The 17,995-nt window shown below is 60.7% G+C and overlaps 2 protein-coding genes across 2 annotated transcripts; both read right to left on the reverse strand.

Moving 5' to 3' along the window:
- Nucleotides 1-1,539: 1,539 nt before the first annotated feature.
- Nucleotides 1,540-3,314, reverse strand: LOC115914497 (chymotrypsin-like elastase family member 1). The gene is given in 11 exon segments (XM_030967024.1): nucleotides 1,540-1,557; nucleotides 1,666-1,795; nucleotides 1,797-1,813; nucleotides 1,892-2,043; nucleotides 2,307-2,334; nucleotides 2,336-2,359; nucleotides 2,361-2,439; nucleotides 2,525-2,650; nucleotides 2,906-3,006; nucleotides 3,101-3,183; nucleotides 3,275-3,314. Coding segments are annotated over 11 exon segments (798 nt in total).
- A 975-nt stretch (nucleotides 3,315-4,289) lies between these two features.
- On the reverse strand, nucleotides 4,290-17,425 carry GALNT6 (polypeptide N-acetylgalactosaminyltransferase 6). The gene is given in 12 exon segments (XM_030967099.1): nucleotides 4,290-5,126; nucleotides 5,246-5,398; nucleotides 5,508-5,609; nucleotides 6,778-6,909; nucleotides 8,444-8,644; nucleotides 8,744-8,835; nucleotides 8,838-8,860; nucleotides 10,195-10,429; nucleotides 11,056-11,205; nucleotides 13,307-13,479; nucleotides 14,285-14,847; nucleotides 17,303-17,425. Coding segments are annotated over 11 exon segments (1,863 nt in total). The 5' UTR covers nucleotides 14,773-14,847; nucleotides 17,303-17,425; the 3' UTR covers nucleotides 4,290-5,012.
- Nucleotides 17,426-17,995: the final 570 nt, after the last annotated feature.

A 17,995-nucleotide genomic window follows, 5' to 3' on the forward strand; every position in this document is an offset into this window, starting at 1 on the left:
GCTGACCCTTTGGAGGTTTTGCCTACCTATCTCATGGCTACTGCTCAGCTTTAATCACAGTTCTGCTGTCTCTGAGGCCTGCCTTTTGCAGCTTACCCAAAACCCTCTGATTTTGTGGATTCCTACAAGGTCGGTGGACACTGGGAGAGACGGGAGGAGACAAAGATTTGGGAGGAAGACCAAATCTTGCACTCTTGGACTGTGAGGGGATGAACCCGAGAGTTCCTCCTCAGAGGCCTGGGGCTGTGCTGGTGTCACTGCACCGGGAATCGATGGCTTTGTGGAACGGGAAACCTGGGACTGCTGTGGGAAACCAGGGTTGGGACCACAGCCAGCCAAGGCAGGGATTGTGCAGATCTTCTGATGTCCAACCTGAGCCCCTCCTGGCACAGCTTGAAACTCTTCCCTCCCCTCCTGTCCCTGTTCCATGGAGCAGAGCCCGACCCCCTGGCTGTACCCTCCTGTCGGGAGTTGTGCAGAGCCAGAAGGTCCCCCCTGAGCCTCCTTTTGTCCAGGCTGAGCCCCTTTCCCAGCTCCCTCAGCTGCCCCAGCCCCTTCCCCAGCTCTGTTCCCTTCTCTGAACACGCTCCAGCCCCTCGGTGCTTTTCTTGCTGGAAGGGGCAGAACTGGACCCAGCCCTGGGGAGCTTCAGCAGTGCCAGGCACAGCCACTGCTCCCGTGACCCCCCGGGGCTGGGAGAGCCCTCTTGTCACACGTGGGTGTTTGGTTCAGCAGGACACGACCCGGGGCTGAGGATAACCCCCAGCGGCCGCTGGACACCCAGCAGTGTCTGTTTGGATGTAAGGTGGGTGTTTGGGGCACGTTGGTGCTGGTGGTGTGTCCTCAGGCTGGGGGGTGGCACAGCCCCAGGACGCAGCTGAGGGATGAGGGGGTGGCAGTCCCCGAATCCGACACCTCTCATGGCCAAGGAGGGAATTTGGGGAAGAGAAATGGAGCAAGAGTCAGGGGACATCCCGATGGGATTGCCCCGAACGCTCTGTGCGCCCAGAGATGTCCAGATGTCCTGATGTCCAACCTGAGCCTGTCCTGCCACAGCTTGAGACTCTTCCCTCCCCTCCTGTCCCTGTTCCCTGGGAGCAGAGCCCGACCCCCCGGCTGTCCCCTCTTGCCAGGGCGCTGTGGAGAGACAGAAGGTCCCCCCTGAGCCTCCTTTTCTCCCGGGGGCAATTTCCTTGGAGCCCAGGAAGGGGATTTGCAGCATTTCGCCCTTTTCCAGCAGCCCACAGGCGTTGGGGCTGCCCCGAGAGCTCGGAGGCAGCTCCTGCTCTGCAGGGCTGTTCCGTGAGGAGTGAGGAAGAGGAGGAGGCGGGGAAGGGCCGGTGCGGGAGCTGGTGGGGAAGAGGATGGCGGGCGGGAGGAGGAAGGACGGGCGGACGCGAGCAAAGGCAGCGCGGAGGCTCAGAGACGGGAGGAGAGATTTTATTGAGGCCGGCTCGGGGGCGAGAAGCCCGGAGCGCGGCGCGGGGGAGTGAGGGGGTGTCCGTGGGCGAGGGGCAGCGAGCGCTTGTCCCGCCGGGCTCAGTTCTGGGCGATGACCTGGAAGGGAGGAAGGGCCGGGCTGAGCCGCGCGGGGCCGGGGCGGGCGCAGCGGTGCCCCGAGAGCGCCGGGGCTGAGCCCGGCCCGGCCCGGCCCGGCCGCCTTACGCTGTTGATCCAGGAGATGTAGGCGGAGACGCGGGTGAACACGGTGGGTTTGCGGGCGACGTTGCAGCCCTGGCTGGACACGAAGCTGGTGACGCCGTGCACCTGGTACTGCCCGTTGACGGCGCAGTGCAGGCCCGCCGGAATCGCCCTGCGGAGCGAGGAGCGGCGTGAGCCGGGGCTGCGGGGGCGCCGGGGGCGGCGGGGGCGGCGCGGGCCGCGGGCGCACCTGGCAGCCGGAGCGCACGCCGTCGCCGCCGGCGCACACCATGGTGTTCTTGACGGTGGAGCCCCAGTAGGACGCGCTGGAGCAGATCTGGTAGCTCACGACGGGCAGCTGGGCCTGGAGCAGGACGCTGGACAGCTGCCCGTTGGCTGCGGGGAGCGGGCGCCGGTCAGCGCCGCCTCGGAGCCGCGGAACGGCCCGGCCAAAGCAGAGCCCGCGGCCCCCGCGCAGCCCCTCCGGCCCCGTCCGTGCCCCCGGGGCTCGGCGCGGCCCCCGGCCGGCGCTGGGCACCTGCGAGCCCCGGGCGCAGCCCCGAGCGGAGCCTCCCGGGGCCGTCCCGGCTCGGCGCCGCCGCGGCTGCCTGCGTTGGCCGCTGCGGGGGCGATTTGGGTCGGGGGGACCCGTCACCACTGCAGGGTCAGGCCCCAGCCCGTGATGTAGCAGGGGGTAGTTGTTGGGCAGGATGGTGCCCCTCCTGGGGCAGCACCGCCAGCTGCACGGCGCTGTTCAGGGTGGCCGAGCTGCTCAGGCGGAACAGGGCGATGTCGTAGCTGCCCGAGGGAGGGAGAGGATGTTACAAGGACCCCCCGAAGCCCGGCCGGGCTCCCCCCAGGTCCCCCGTTCCGAGGGCGTTACCCTGCGGCCACGTTGTTGCTGTTGTAGTAGGGGTGGACGACGATCCTGCTGACGCTGAAGACCTGCTCGGTGCCGTCGTTGCTGTAGAGGTTGTGCTCGCCGGCCACCACGCGGTATTGCAGGTTGCTGGCGGCAAGGCGCACAAACGCTCCGTCAGCGCCGAGCTGCGGGCAGCCCGAGCGGGAGCTGCTCCGGGAGGCTCCGAGCGGGAACAGGACGCTCCCAGAGAAGCCCCGTGGGGGCCGTGCCAAAAAGGAGGAGGCCAAAAGCCCTCCGAGGGCGGCTGCTCTGGTGCTTGGGGCAGCCGGGATTTCTGCTTGGAAGGGTTTCGGGGGAAAAGGAACTTTGGCGAGGGGAAGGAGGCGTCCCCGGCCCGCTCACTTGTTCACGCAGTGGGCAGCGGTCATCACCCAGTTCCTGTGGATGAGGGAGCCCCCGCAGGTGTGGTGCCAGCCGCCGCTGGAGTAATACTGCAGGGAGATCTGGAGAGGGGGCGAGACACGGCCCGGGGCTGAGCGCGGGGTCCCGGCGCGGGGAGAGCCCCGGGCCCGGCCCTGGGACGCCGGCAGGACCCACCTGGGAGGGCCAGGAGTGCGAGCGCGCCTCGGTGCCGCCGACCACCCGCTGCATGCCATCGAGATCCAGCTCGGAGCAGCGCCCTGGGGACAGAGGGACGGCGTCAGTCCCCACGGCCTCGGCTCAACGGGGCTTTCGGGGGTGCCGAGGCCGAAGGCTCCGGGCGGGACTCACCGCACAGGGCGAGCGCGGCGAGGAGCACGAGCTGCAGCATCATGGTGGAGCGCTGTCCGCGGTGGGACCGAGCGCCGGCCCCGGGCGCTTTAACGGGGCGGCGGGAGGCGGCGCGGGAACGGCAGCAGGTGCCGCGGCCCCGCCGAGCGGCCTTGGCCCCTGTGCCAAAGCACACTCGGTCCCCGCGCAGCCCAGGGACGGCCCGAGCCCCCCTGGGCGCTGCAGCCCAGGGAGACGCTGCCCTGCGCTGGCACCTCGTGTCCCCGTGTCCCCGAGCCGTGTCACCGCTGGGTCCCCTCTCAGCCCCAAGAGGCCTTGGCTGCACCTCTGCCTGGCCTCGGTTCGTGGCATGGTTCCCGGCGCTTGATCCAACATCTGAGTGGAGCCACTTTGGCGCCGGGATGGGGAAATCGAGGCACAAACGGGGCATGACCGCCAGCCCCTCCCCAAGTCCCAGGCACAGCCGGCGCTGGAGCAGGGCCGGGGCTCCCTGGGGCCTGAGGTTGGGGCAGGAGGAAGCAGAGATAGGGTTTGAAAGAAAGCCTGGAGTTTTGGCCAAAACTCTGTCATTTTGTCCCCCTTGAGCTCCAAATGGAGATTGTTTTGGTGAGGAACATTGGCCCTTGAGGCACAGGCCTTGGCACTTGGGATCACAGCGGTCATGGGCTCCACCAGGTCAGAAAAAGTGATGGGAATAAAGCACCTGCTGCAGTTCTGCATTTATTCCCAAGGAAAACACAAAACTTCCCAGGAGCACCATTTCCAACTAATTCCATGTTTGTTCTATCAGCACCAAGGGCACACGGTGAGGGACAGCGGCAATGGCTCTGCCCCACACTGGGACACCCCAAGGCAAAGCTGAGCCCCCAGCTGTGGCACAAAGGGCTGTATACTCATTTTTGGGCTAAATAGGGAGTTTCTGGTACAAGAAGTGTGAAGGATACTATGTGGGGAGCTCAGAATGGCCAGAGACATGATTTGTGTAAAATAAATCATCTCTTTATTTGAGGTTGAATGTCTAGGACACGTTCTCCCCCCTCCTGCCATGTTCAGGAGGATTTTTCCCCCCTAGAAATGATATGGCAACAGAAGTGGCAGCTACAGAAGTTGGGATAGAGAAAAAATCTGGAACAGAGGAGATGTGGCACCCAGGATCCTGTTCAGGAGGATTCTTTGGTGCCATTCAGGGAAAACTCCTCCTCTTCAGCACAAGCAGAATCGCACCCCGGAATCATCTTCATTTAATAATAACAATAATAAAACCAAGAATCTAACTTCCTCCCCCCTCCAAATCCGACGTGATTCCTAAGGCACAGATCCCAACTTCTCCCATTGCCCTCCAGGGGCCACCGCAAGCCCCGATCCCACCTCGCCGGGAGCAGCCCCACGGCCACCATTCTCCTCCTCGCCGGATTTTCCCGCCCAGATTCCCCATTTGGGGAGGCGCGTCCACGTTTTTAAAGCCCGACACGAACTGAAGAGTCTCTGGCTGGAGCCGGGATGGGGAGGACGAGCAGCGGCTTCCGAGGAGCATCGGCAGGAGCGTCCCCGCCACCACCGCTGCGTTTCGGGGTCCCTGGGGTGCCCCCGGCCGAGCCCGGCTCCCAAAGGCACGGGATTCAGTTCAAGGCAACCACGAAATGCAGCCTATTTAAGGCTTTCACTTCTTAAATTAAAGCGAACAAGGGAGTTTTTTGGATCCTGATTTCCTGAGCGTGGCCGGGGGCTCCGCTCCCGTTTAGGTGAAGGACCAGAGCTGGTGCGGGTCCGTGAGGTCGCAGGGAACCAGCGCCGGGTGCTTCCCCCGGGCCGTCAGACACATCCCCGAGGCCAAGTTCTTGATCAGCCGGTTCTGCCGAGAAACATCGCAATCCATCCGTGAGCGAGAGCGGGGTGTGACCGAGGGGAAACAGCACCGGAGGGGCCGCCCCGTGCCCAGGGGCGATTCCCGGGGCGGAGGGGGCTCCTCACCTGCGCCAGGTCCCACTCCTCGCTGGCGGGCACCCGGCCGGGCTTCCCTCGGAACTGGCACTCGCCCAGCTCGGCCGTGCCCCCGGCCCCGCGCAGGCACAGCTCCTTGCCGATGTTGTGGCGCAGCTCCCGCTGGCTCGTGTACTCAAAGTACTGCGGGAAGAGCCAGCGGGGCCGTCACTGCCGCGCCCCGGGAGCTGAGCCCGGGGGAAAACCGGGGGGCGGCAGAGGGGGAAATGATGGGGGTGGTTGGGGAGCGCACCTGGTTGCCCCCCAGCCCGTGGCAGGGGTACATGATGAGAGGTTTCCCACCGTGGTTGTTCTCCCCCACGTCCAGGCAACTCTTGGTGCCTTCGTTTTTTATCTGTGTGAGGGGAAGAGAGGAGTTGCGAGGGGAAAAGAGGTGGTGGTGGGAAAAGGAGAGGGGAGAAAAACGACGGAGAGAGAGGAAAAGGGAGGAAAAAGAGATGGGGGGAAAAGGGCGGGGAAACGGGAAGGGAGGTGAGGAGGGGAGGAGAGGGGGGAAAGAGGGCAAAAAGACGGGGTAGGGGGAAAAAGGGGCGGGAGTGAGGAAAGAGGCTGGGGGAGTGGAGGAAAGAAGGGCTCAGAGGAGCTGGGGTGGGACCGGCTCGGGTTTGGCCGTGCAGGGTCTGGGCTATCACTGTACAAACACGATCCCGGCACCCAGCGCCGGCTCCGGGTCCCGTGTCCTTTCCAGGACACGAGGAACGCCCGAGCCATCGCCTCCGGCACGCGGAGCAAAGGAAAAGGCACCCGGGTGGAGGTTTCAGGAAATGAAGGTGAATTAAAAGCTGGATGGGAGCCAGCACCCAGCACCTGGCTGTCACCCGGCTGTCGCTGGGCTGGGTGCTGGCCCTGCCAGCTGCTGTCACATCGCCCTGGCTGAGGAGGGGCAGATTCAGGATCCAACACCCAGCTTGAGGGAAAGGGCTTTTCCAGCCTCAGAGGAATCCCATCCTGAGGGATGGAGCTGGAGCCCCTCATCCTGCCTGCCCTCTGTTCCTGGGGGATGCAGCCAGAGCTCCGTGCCCTGCTGTCCCCAGCTCCCTCAGGGACGGAGCCAGCCCTCCACATCGTGCCTGTCTCCATTTCCCTGTGGATGGTTGGCTGGAGATGCGGTCCTGCCTCCCACCCGTGCCCAGATTCCCTCGGGAGGGAGCTGGAACTCCCCATCCCATCCCCAGCTCAGTTTTTCCAGCCCTCCCTGTGCCAGGACGGTGTTTGGGGCTCAAGGAAGTTTTCAGCTCTTCCCCCGAATTTAACCCAAGTCCACATCCCCACTGATTCCCCACCCTGGGACTCACCCCAAACCAGCTCTGCCGGATTCCAGCTCAGCCGGAGCCCAAACCGGCCCCGCCAGCCGGTGACAGATGAGGTGACAGACAGACAGACAGACGTGGCAGCACCAGCTCCCCCTCCCCGGTTCAGTGCAAAGCCCCCAAACCCACCCTCCGGGCGCTGCCCCCGGCCGTTCCCGCGCAGGGCGGAGCTCCGGCCGTGCCGGCACTCACCGCTCCGTAGAACGTCGGGGTCAGGTCGGGCACGAACATCTCGGGGTAGACGTTCTGCAGGTACCAGGTGAAATTCCTGCAGTGCAGCCGCTCCCGCAGCCTGCGCCGCTCTGTGATGTCACCAAACGTCTTCTAAAAAATGAAATCGGGGCGAAAATTAAATTCACTTCAGAAAACAGTAGGGAAAATCCCAGAAAAACCTTTCTGGGTTGGGGCGCAGAGCTTGGAGTCACCCCAGCTTTGTCATCATCCCTCATGGTGTGACCAGCACTGAGACAAGGTGGGGGGGACACCTGGCAGGTACACACAGGCTACACCAAGAGCCCGGAGATATTTTGGTGAAGACTAAGTTTTGGTGTTGAAAAAAGAAAAGAATAAGAAATTTTTGTGTTGGCATTCACATTCTCTGAACAGAGAGAGTCATAATTCTCTCCCAGGTTTTTTTCCCCGACAAGCATAGAGAAGAGAATACAATTCTTATCTCTACTTGCTGCTCCTGTTTTTTTGCACATGTGGAATGTGTCAGGAAGATTGTTTACCTGAAGTGATTTGTCACTTGGATTCTACTGAGGATTGTTTTGATTCCTTAGCCAATCACTCAAAGCTGGGTCCTGGCTGTCTCAGGCAGTCACGAGTTTTTCTTTAGTGTGTATCTTTTGTATAGTATAGTATAGTATTATGTAATATAAATAGTTTTAATAAAGCAATTGTTCAGCCTTCTGAATCAATAGAGTCAGGTACTAATTACTCCCTACATTGGGAGTGCCCTGCTTAAATAAAAAACAAAAAAAAAAAAAAAAGAAATTCATAAACCCCGATGTTTTCCTGCTAGGAAGTATTCTGGTCAGAGGTGGAAAGAAAAGAAAGGCTTTTGGCTAGTTATGTCCGTCTGTCTGGTCCCCCACCTGCTCCTGCTGCTCAGGTAGAGCTCCCAGCAGGACCAGCCCTCTGCCCCAAGTTGCAAGGCAAGATGTGTTCCATCACCATCTGTGTGGCAGTTGTCTTTTGTCAAGTGGGAACTTTTCCTTATCTCTTCCCCAATCACCCCTCCCTCGGGAGGGGACATCTGCTGATAACAGCCATTGAATGTCACTGCGTGGCTGATAAGAGCTACAGCATCCCATTGGGAGATGCGAGCCCAGAGGGAGGAGCCAAGCATTCCTACCTGGATACAATCTGAGATTTCCAACATTCCTACCTGGATATAATCTGGAGATTCTGGAATACCAGCACGACTTCTCCACTGGATTTCCCAGAGGAACAGCAGCTGCCTCTCCCACTGGATCTCCAGAGGAAGACTCCACCCTTTCCTACAGGATCCCTGCTCCAGCAGAACCACTCCTGACACTGCAGGAGGGCTGAGTCACAATTCCAATGGGACTGCTGCCAACACCCTGACCCACGGGTTGTCAAGTTGTGTTCTGACTCTGTCAGTGCTGTTCTAGTTTACTGCATTGTTTATTTTATCTTTTTATTTCTTCCCTATTAAAGAACTGTTATTTCCTGCTCCCATATTTGTTGCCTGAGAGCCCCTTAATTTAGAGGGGTGCAGAGGGTTTACATTCTCCATTTCAGGGGAGGCTCCTGCCTTCTTTAGCAGGCACCTGGCTTTCCAAACCGAGACGCCCTCCCAGCAGAAGCAGCAGCCCCCCAGTGTGCCCAGTACCTCTCTGGCCATCTGGGAGGCTTGCTGGTTGCGGCGGTAGAAGATCTCCTTGTAGTCGTCCATCCAGACCTCGGCCAGGCGTACCTGGTTCCGGGAGATCACCTGGGTGCCCTTAGGGAAGGTGTGGGGGCTCTTGGAGCGGAACACGTGGCCCACAACGGAGCAGGGGATGATCTCCACCTGTCCCCCGCACTGCCACACCTGCGGGGAAGCCACACCTGAGGTGGGGGGGTCCAGCCCCTGGGCCCCCCAGCAGGGAGCTCCCTGGAGGTGCCCTCAGAAGGTGACCCCTGTCCTTACCCTGAAGGACATTTCCACATTCTCACCCCCCCAAATCTCCATCTGGTCGTCGTAGGAGCCGATGTGCTCAAAGTAGGACCTGGAGATGGCAAGAGGCCACCTGCAAAGGTCGGGGACCTGCAGGGGGCAAAGAAGGGGTAAAACACAAATAAAAGAGGAGAAATCTGAGTTTTGGGAAATCAGAGTCCCCCTGCATCCAGCTGTGGTGGCTTTGGCTGGGCCCAGCTGCTGGGAGGGGACAGAGGTGACAGCGTGACACAGAGGGGCCTCACTGCTGGCTGGATTCAAAGTGAAAAGAGGATATTGTTACCAAAAACCTGTCGCCAAAAAGAGGAGGAGGTCAGAGCTCAGTGCCCCAATCCCTCCTCCCGCTTCCCTAATCTTTTCCATCTGAGGCTGGAACAGAACCTCGCTTTTATTCAGGAAAAATAATAAACGCCGAGGGTTCGCTGAGCTGCTGGAGACGAGGCAGCGGCGGGAGCCAAGCGCCCGGCTGGAGGTGAAAGGGGCCTTTATTGGGACAGGAGCGTCGCCCAGGTGACCCGAGCACAAAGCCAGCCCCGCGGCTGGGGTGGGGCCGGGGCCGGGCGGGGTGTCCGGTGTCTCCCAGTGGGGGCACCAGGGAGAGGTGGGAAAACCGCCCAGGCTCTGTCTGCATGTCAAACAGAGGGATAAGGGGAGGGATTTTGGCACAGCCTGATCCACAGGTGACCTGTTCTGTGCGGGGGCACCTGGGCACCGAGGGTGAGAAGGCAGAGACAGCAATTAAATCCTTAATGGGAGTGAGAGCAATTAAATCCTTAATGCCGGAGTGAGAGGCAGCCGGAGGAGACTCTAAGGTCCATTTTGGCCCCAAGGGAGGTTTGTCCTCCACCACCCCCCCAGCTCTGACCATGCTTGGGCACAAACTCCCGACATCTCCCACGCCAAAATCCCAGGGGAGAACCCCACTGGGAAAGGGCAGCACCGCCCACCCAGAGGCACCAAAACCAAGGAGAACACCTGTCGCAGACATCTTTTATGGAAAATCCTCTCCTTAGGATTTTTCCTCCTGAGAAGCTGAGAGGCCTCAGGAACAAAATGCAAGCAATGGTTATCTGCTGCTGTGGAATGCAACAGGTGGATCTGTGATTGGCCCATGTTGGATGTTTCTAATTAATGGCCAATCACAGCCCAGCTGGCTCGGACAAAGAGTCCAAAACGAAGCCTTTGTTATCATTCTTTTCTATTCTATTCTTAGCTAGCCTTCTGATGAAATCCTTTCTTCTATTCTTTTAGTATAATTTTAATGTAATATATATAATAAAATAATAAATCAAGCCTTCTGAAACACGGAGTCAGATCCTCGTCTCTTCCCTCACCCTCAGACCCCTGTGAACACCGTCACAAACACCAATTTGTTGGGAAAAAGAGCAAACCCAGCAGGATAAAGAGCCCCATGCTGGGCTTACTTGATGGGGAAGGTCTCATCCTTCCTGCGCTGCCTCTCCCGCGCGGGAACCACCTCCCAGCCGAAAGTCAGGCTCCAGTCGAAGTTGCCCCGGCTGTGCTGCTTCCCGTTCTGCACGGGCTTGGAGAACTCGAAGGTGTTGAGGTCGATGGTGGCGATGTCGGGGCTCACGACGGCCGTGGGCTCCTCGGCAATGCGCGACAGGAGCGGCTCCAGCCAGCCATGGAAACACTCGCCTGGGACACGGGGCAGGGTGAGCGGGGCTGGCGCCACCCACAGCGCAAGGGGCACACACGGGTGACATTGGGGACACTCACGGGGTGTCATGGGGGGACAGTCATGGGGCCATGGGGTGTCATGGGGGGACACTGACAGGGTGTCATGAGGGGACACTCATGGTGTCACATGGGGACACTCACAGTGCCACAGGGTGCCATGGGGGGGACAATCACAGGGTGTCATGGGGGCACACTCACAGGGTGTCATGGGGGCACACTCATGGGGTCACAGGGTGTCATGAGGGGACACTTACAGTGCCACTGGCTGCCATGGGGGGGACACTGACAGGGTGTCACGGGGGGACACTTAGGGTGTCACAGGGGGGACACTCACAATGTCACAGGGTCCCGTGAGTCACAGGGGGGATGTTTACAGGCTGTCACAAGGGGACACTTACAGTGTCACAGGGTGTCACAGGGGGGACACTCACAGGGTGTCATGAGGGGACACTCACAGGGTGTCACGGGGAACATGGGGGAACACTCACGAGGCCACTGGGTGTCACGGGGGGACATTCATGGGATCACAGGGTGTCACGGGGGGACATTCATGGGATCACAGGGTGTCACGGGGGGACACTCACAGTGGGCATCCAGGAAGGTCAGCACCTCCCCGCTGGCCACGCTGGCCCCCAGCAGCCGTGCCGTGATGAGCCCCTTGCGCTCCCGCTGCCGCACCACACGCACGATCTGCAGCTGCTCCACGTAGCGATCCAGCTCCTCCTTCAGGTACTCTGCAGGTGGGAAAACCATCTGGAGCCGTCAGAGAGGCAGGTGCCAGTCCCTGCATCCCACCAGCCCATCCTGCTGCCCCCATCCCATCCCATCCCATCAATCCCATTGATCCCATCTTATCCCATCCCATAAATCCCATTCCAAATCCCATCTCTCCCACCAATCCCATCCCATCTCCCAAATCCCACCCTATAAATCCCATTGATCCCATGAATCCCATCCCATCCCCTGCTGCTCGGACCCTGCAGTTGGGTTTGGGTTAAGGTACGCCTGAGCCTTTGCCCTAAACCCAAGTGTATTTCTGGCTAAAGAAAATGAGTTTTATAAGGCTCTAACCCCCTCCTGTCTAATCCCTCTCTGGACAGGGACTGGGGGTTGACAGGGTGGGTGAGGAGGTCACATCCCTGCGCTTGAAGTGTCACCAGGACCAAGCTGTTCCTGAGGGAAGGGGTCCCCAGAGGAACCCGGGATTTCTTGGCAGATGCAGGCAAGCCAGGAGCTGGGAATGGCCAGGTGGGAGCTGGGACCCCGAGAAAAGTGTCCTGGGAAGGGGACCCCAGTCTAACCCACGTCCAGCCACCGTGGGAGTCGAGCTCTGGGGAAATGGAGCCCTGGGGCACCACGAGGTTCCTGCTCCTTGGGAGCCCGTGGGTGGAAAGGGAGAATTTATCTGGGACAAGGGCAGAGTCCGCTCCTCCCCGTGCCCTGACACTGAACCCCGCGTTAATTAGCTCTGGGTGCTAATTAACGAGGATTGCAGCTGGCTGAGGGTGGAGGTTTGTGGGGAACCTGGTTTGTCCCCAGGGCAGGGATAACAGCGGCGCTGGGGAAGGGAAAATCCCAGGGGTGCCCTGGGGTGGATGTGAAATGGGGAGCGGCTGCTGGGAGATCCCGGGATGCTGGGAGTGTGAGTGGCTCAGAGCTGCTGCTCACAGGCTTGGAAAGGGGCTTGGCAGCCCCTGCATCCTGCTGATCCCACATCCTGCCACGGATCCTGCCTCCTTCTGGCCCCTGAATGCCCCCACTGCTCCCTCACAGCTCCCTGTGGCTCCTGCATCCCTCTGATCCACATCCCACCGCAGCTTGTCCTACCTCCCTCTGTCATCCACACCCCACATGGCTCCTGCGCCCCTCTGGGTCCTGCACCCCTCTGGCTCCTGCTTTCCACCAGGACTCCTGCACCCCTCTGACCCACATCCCACCACGGTCCCTACATCCCACCACGGTCCCTACATCCTTCTGACCCACATCCACCATGGTCCCTACATCCTTCTGGCATCCACATCCCACCACAGCTCCTGCACCCCCTGACCTCCATCCCATCACAAATCCTGCATCCCTCTCTGACCCACATCCCACCACGGTCCCTACATCCTTCTGGCATCCAAACCCCATCACAATTCCTGCGCCCCTCTGGCTCCTGCTTTCTAGCAGGGCTCCTGCATCCCTCTGACCCACATCCCACCATGGTCCCTACATCCTTCTGGCATCCACATCCCACCAGAGCTCCTGCACCCCCTGACCCCCATTCCATCACAAATCCTGCATCCCTCTGGAGCCATGACCTTGGCACCTCCATAAATCCCTGTGGCCCCCAGCACATCCTGTGCCAGTCCCTTACGGGTCCCAGCACACCTGGGGTCCTACCCGTGTGGCCCCTGGCATGGCCAGTGCCAATCCCTTACTGGTTCCCAGTGTCCCCACTGCCAGTCCCTTACAGGTCCCCAGTACAGGTGGGGTCTTACCCTGTGGCTCCCAGTATCCCCAGTACCAGCTCCTTACTTGTTCCCAGTACACATGGGGTCCTACCCTGAGGCTTCCAGCTCCCCAGTGCCAGTCCCTTACTGGTTCCCAGTACACGTGGGGTCCTACCCATGAGGCCCCCAGCGCACCCAGTGCCAATCCCCCACATCCCATCACAACTCCTGTATCCCTCTGACCCACATCCCATCACAACTCCTGCACCATTCTGGCCCCACATCCCAGCACAACTCCTGCACACACCCCACCGTGCTCCCTGCACCCCTCTGACCCCACATCCCTCTGACCCACACCCCACCGTGCTCCCTGCACCCCTCTGTCCGCGTGTCCCCCACGCACCGTCCGTGCTGGCATCATCCACCAGGATGACCTCGCGGAGCAGGCGGGCTGGGGACGAGTGCAGGACGCTGTAGACCGTCCGCAGCAGGGTGGACCAGGCCTCGTTGTGGAACACGATCACCACGCTGGTGGTGGGGAGGGGAGGGCAGCGCTTGAACTTCTGATCGATGCACCTGGGGGACAGAATGGGGGGGGTGAAGGGGGAGGCACGACTGGAGTGACCCCCCATATCCCCCCCCACCAAACCCCACAGCTGCGGGGGAGCAGCTCTGGCCCCTCTGGACTCGTCCCTGCTTTGATTCCCATTGATTTTGGTTGAGTGAGTCCCATTGCCGGCCTCCGTGTCCCCGCTTTGTCACCGCCACACCTGCTAAGCACGGATAATCGCCTGCCAGCGCGGGGGGCTGGATTCCTCCATCCCTTTCAAGGCTTTTTCCATCCCGAATTCCCCCCATGTCTCCCCCATCCCACCCCTCCGCGCGGGCCCCGCTTTAATCCGGCAGCCCCTGGCCGAGGGCAGGCGGGGAAATCTCTGGAGTTTCCCTCTTTCCCTCCCCCCGACCCCAGCGGGGTCCGAGGCTGTTCCACTCGGCTAAGAAAAGAAAAACTCTGACCGCTGGAGCCGCTGGGATAAAGGAGGGAGAGGAGGGAAAGGCGGGGAGGCGCCGGAGCCACCAAGCAGGTACAGGGAGACACAAAGAGCCTGCTGCCACTAAACCCGCCCCCAAGGGGCCAAAATTAGGGAGAAATAATAATAATTTTTTTTTTTAGCTCTGTCTCCATTCAATCCTTTGCCAGTGCTGGGTTACACCCTGGCCCTAAACTGCTTTAATTTTCCCTCCAATTTAAGGGAGTAAGTGGGCAGGTTGAAGGGGGTAAGGGGCCAGGTTGGAGGGGGTAAGGGGCCAGGATGAAGGGGGTAAGGGGCCATTTTAAAGCCAGTGAGTGGCCCCAGGGGGTTTCGGGCCCGGCTCTCACTCGGGGGGGCGGCTGTCGGGGCCCAGCGCTCGCTGCAGGGAGATGCGGTCGCTGGCGAAGGCGTTGAAGCAATGCTTCTCATAGCCCCGCTCCTTCTCCTTCGTCTCCTCGGGCGTCCAGCGATCCTTCTTGAAGGCTTTTCCGTCGGCGCCGGGGCTGGCGGGGTCCTGGGGGGGCCTCTCCATCAGCGGCCGCAGCTCGGCCGCGGTGTAGACGCCGGGCAGGCAGGAGCGGCCGCTGGGCAGCGGCTCCGGCGGCGGCTCCGGGGCCCCGATCTGCAGCCGCGGCATCGAGTCCCGCAGGTCCCGCACGGCGCCCAGCATCAGGTCCAGCACCTGGCCCTTGCCCTGCACGATGTTCCGCAGCCACGGCTCCTCGCCCGGCTCCTTGCTGCCCACGTCCTTCTGAAGGATGAAGAGGAAGAGGACGAAGACGGCGCCTGCCAAGGCCACCTTCAAGGTGCTGTAGCGGCGGCGGAACAGCCTCATTTTGGGGCGTTTTTGGAGGGTTCAGGAATGTGGGGGCTCCGGGTGCATCACGGTGTCCTGCTCTGCTCCAGTGACCTGGGGGAAGGAGAAACACCTGCAGTGAATTCCCAGGCTGGATACATCCCCTTGGTGTCAGAATAGAAATACTGCACTGAAGATATCATATATTGTATTTAAAATAGATCATATTGTACCGAAAATCGAATATATAAATATGATCAGCTCATGGAATAGTTTTGTTAAGGACCTTAAAGATCATCCAGTCCAACCATCTGCCCCGGGAAGGGAACCTCCCACTAGACCAGGTTAATAACAAATAATAACATAATAATACAATAGCAAAAAAATACATTAATATATCGACATAGTAAAGCAATATTAGCAAAATTATCAATATTGCAGTACAATGTTAGTAATATATTAATATAAAGTTTGGCACAAGTGACACCTGTAAAATTAATTCCCCCCAGCACTTCCAGCCCCTAAATGCATCCCGAAATTAAAACACCGGGAAAGGTGCAGGTTAAAAAAGGCCGGGGTATGTGCCACCCATCCCCACCACCACACACGAAACCGCCCCAAAAATTTCTTCTGGGACTGATCCGGAGGCTGCAGCCTCCCCCCGCCACCGCCCCTCGCACGCCAAAGTTAAAATAGAGCCCAAAATTTGCCAAAATATTTTTGGCCGCTGGGAAACAAAAAAGCCTTTTCCTGGGCATTCTCCTGTCTGCGAAGGAAAACTCGAGCAGACCGTGCAGTGCTCCGGGTTCGGCGGAGCTGGAGCAGCAGGTTCGGTGTCCGGTGCCACGGCCACCGGGAGCTCGGCGCCAGCTCCCGAGTTTGCCCCGGGATCCACCGGAGGCTCTGAGCTTTCCACCACCCCCAAACTTCCCGCGGCTCCTCTTTGTGAGCCGCGGCCGCCGGAGCATGGACGAGCCCGGCGGGATCCATTCACCGCCATCTCCTCCTCCTCCTCCACTTCGGGGTCCCCCCCCTTCCCTCGGCTCCTTTTTCCCTTTTTCTTTTCATTCTCTCGGCAATGGGGCGGGGAAGGGCACCTGCCACAACTTCAAGGGCGAGGAGGTTTGGGCTGGGGAGGAGGGGAGGAGGAGGAGGAGGAGGAGGAGGAGGAGGAGGGTCCCGGGGTCCCCGCTTTGAGCGCCTCGGGATCAAAGCTGGACCACGCTTCACTGCCAAGAGCGCCCGGCCCCATCCAGCGCGGAAAAGCAGAATCGGGGAAAAAACCCCATCAATCCCCTGGTGTTCCCTGCCATTGCCTCGGAATTTCTGCCCCAAGCTGGGCGAAGGTGCCCCCACTCCACTCGTACCCCCGAGGTTTTCATTGCATGGTACAAGGGGGAGGGAAAAGAAACGGATTTTGGAGAAAAAAAAAAACCATTTCCATCAACACCACCGCTGTCTGAGCTTCCTTCCTGCCACGTTGCTAATGAAGCTCGTTAGGTGTCGGTGCTAATTAACACCAGAGGGACACTCAGGTGTGCGGGGGGGCACAGGTTGTGCACAACAAGAGCTGCCGCTCCCAGGAGGCCCCAACCCCTTCCCAAAAAGCCAAATAGAAATAAAAATTTCCCCTCTGAAGGGCTGGGGTGGATTTGGCATGGAGCTCCAGGTGCACCTGCGGCCTCCGCTACCTGCGCTGTGAAATCCCAGGTGGATTCTGCTCTGTCCCATCCAACCCATCCCAAAAATCCCATATTGCCGCGGGGCTGGCCCTGCGCCCTGGAAAAACATCAAAATGATCCAGGGGAGCCTACTGGGGTCAGAAAAGGGGGGAATAAGGGGGAAAAAAGGGGCAAAAAAGGGGGCAAAAAGTTCGGTGGGAATTCCAGGACCATCCCCCGTGATGTGGGAGGGAGGGATGGTGGGAAGAGGTGAAAACAGAGATACACTCGTGGAGGAAATAAAGAGAAATAAATAAAATACAAGCGGATTGACGCCGCCACTGCCTCAGGTGAGGCGGCCACCGGCTCCACGTGGCAGCGAGCCACGATGACACCGGGAGGGGCAGGGACTGGGGAGCAGCGGGATTGCTCCCGGCGGGATTCAGTTCCAGTGGGAGGAACTGGATGTGCTGGGAGCTCACAGGGTCAGGATCCTGTCGGGCTCCCCCGTCCAGGTGGGATGAGTCAGGGGGTCCCGGAGCCGCTCCCGGGGTGTGGGATGGGAGCTCCCGGAGATGGGGGCTCTGTGAGGGTCTCTGCCCCGCCGGGGTCCTGGGGTGCCCCGTGGGGCTGATGGGGGCCGGGTCCTCCCAATGCCCTGCCCAGAACCACCGCAGCCCCTAGAGCCGCTCCGGGGGCTCCATCCGGATCCCCCGGCCCGGGGGACTCCATCCCAGGACCACCTGAACCCCCTTGCACCGGGACCCCCGAGCACCCAACCCCCAGGAGGGTCCCTCACCAGGACCACCCTGTTCCCCCTTCCCCCGGGCCGGGGGCTCCGCGCCGGGAGCCTCCAGTACCCTTTACCGTGAGGGGGGATCGGCACCGGGACCCCCAGACCCCCTTACCGTGAGGGGGGCTGCACACCGGGACCTCGGGACCCTCTTTCCCGGCAAGAGCTCGGTACTGGGGCCCCCTTAGAGCAGAGGGGGGTTCAGCAGCGGGACCCCCGTCCCGTCCCGTCCCGTCCCTCCCCTCCCCTCTCACCGGCTCCACAGCGGCTGCGGGGCCGCAGGTGCGTCCGGGTGGGGCGGGGCCACCCGCGCTGCCTGTCCCCGCCTCCCGGGCAGGTGCACGGGCGGGGCCGCCGCGGTCCTAAATCCGCCCTGCCCGGGAAAAACGCCGGGTCTTAAAGGTGCCCTGCCCGGGAGAAACGCCGAGTCTTAAAGGTGCCCTGCCCGGGAGAAACGCCGAGTCTTAAAGGTGCCCGGCCCGGGAAAATGCCAGGTCCTGGAATTGCCCGCCCGTTCCGGGAATCACGCCCGGTGCAGGAGCCACCGGCCCCGAGCCTGAAATAGGGGAGCTGTGCTGGGACCAGTAAGGGACTGGCACTGGGGACACTGGGAACCAGTAAGGGACTGGCACTGGGCATGCTGGGGGCCGCACGGGTAGGACCCCACGTGTACTGGGGGCCGGTAAGGCACTGGCACTGGGGACCAGTAAAGGACTGGCACTGGGGACACTGGGAGCTGCACGAGTAGGACCCCTCGTGTACTGGGACCAGTAAGGGACTGGCACTGGGGACACTGGGGACACTGGGA

Source organism: Camarhynchus parvulus, chromosome 29 (assembly GCF_901933205.1).
Source record: "Camarhynchus parvulus chromosome 29, STF_HiC, whole genome shotgun sequence".
Taxonomy (NCBI): Eukaryota; Metazoa; Chordata; class Aves; order Passeriformes; family Thraupidae; genus Camarhynchus; species Camarhynchus parvulus.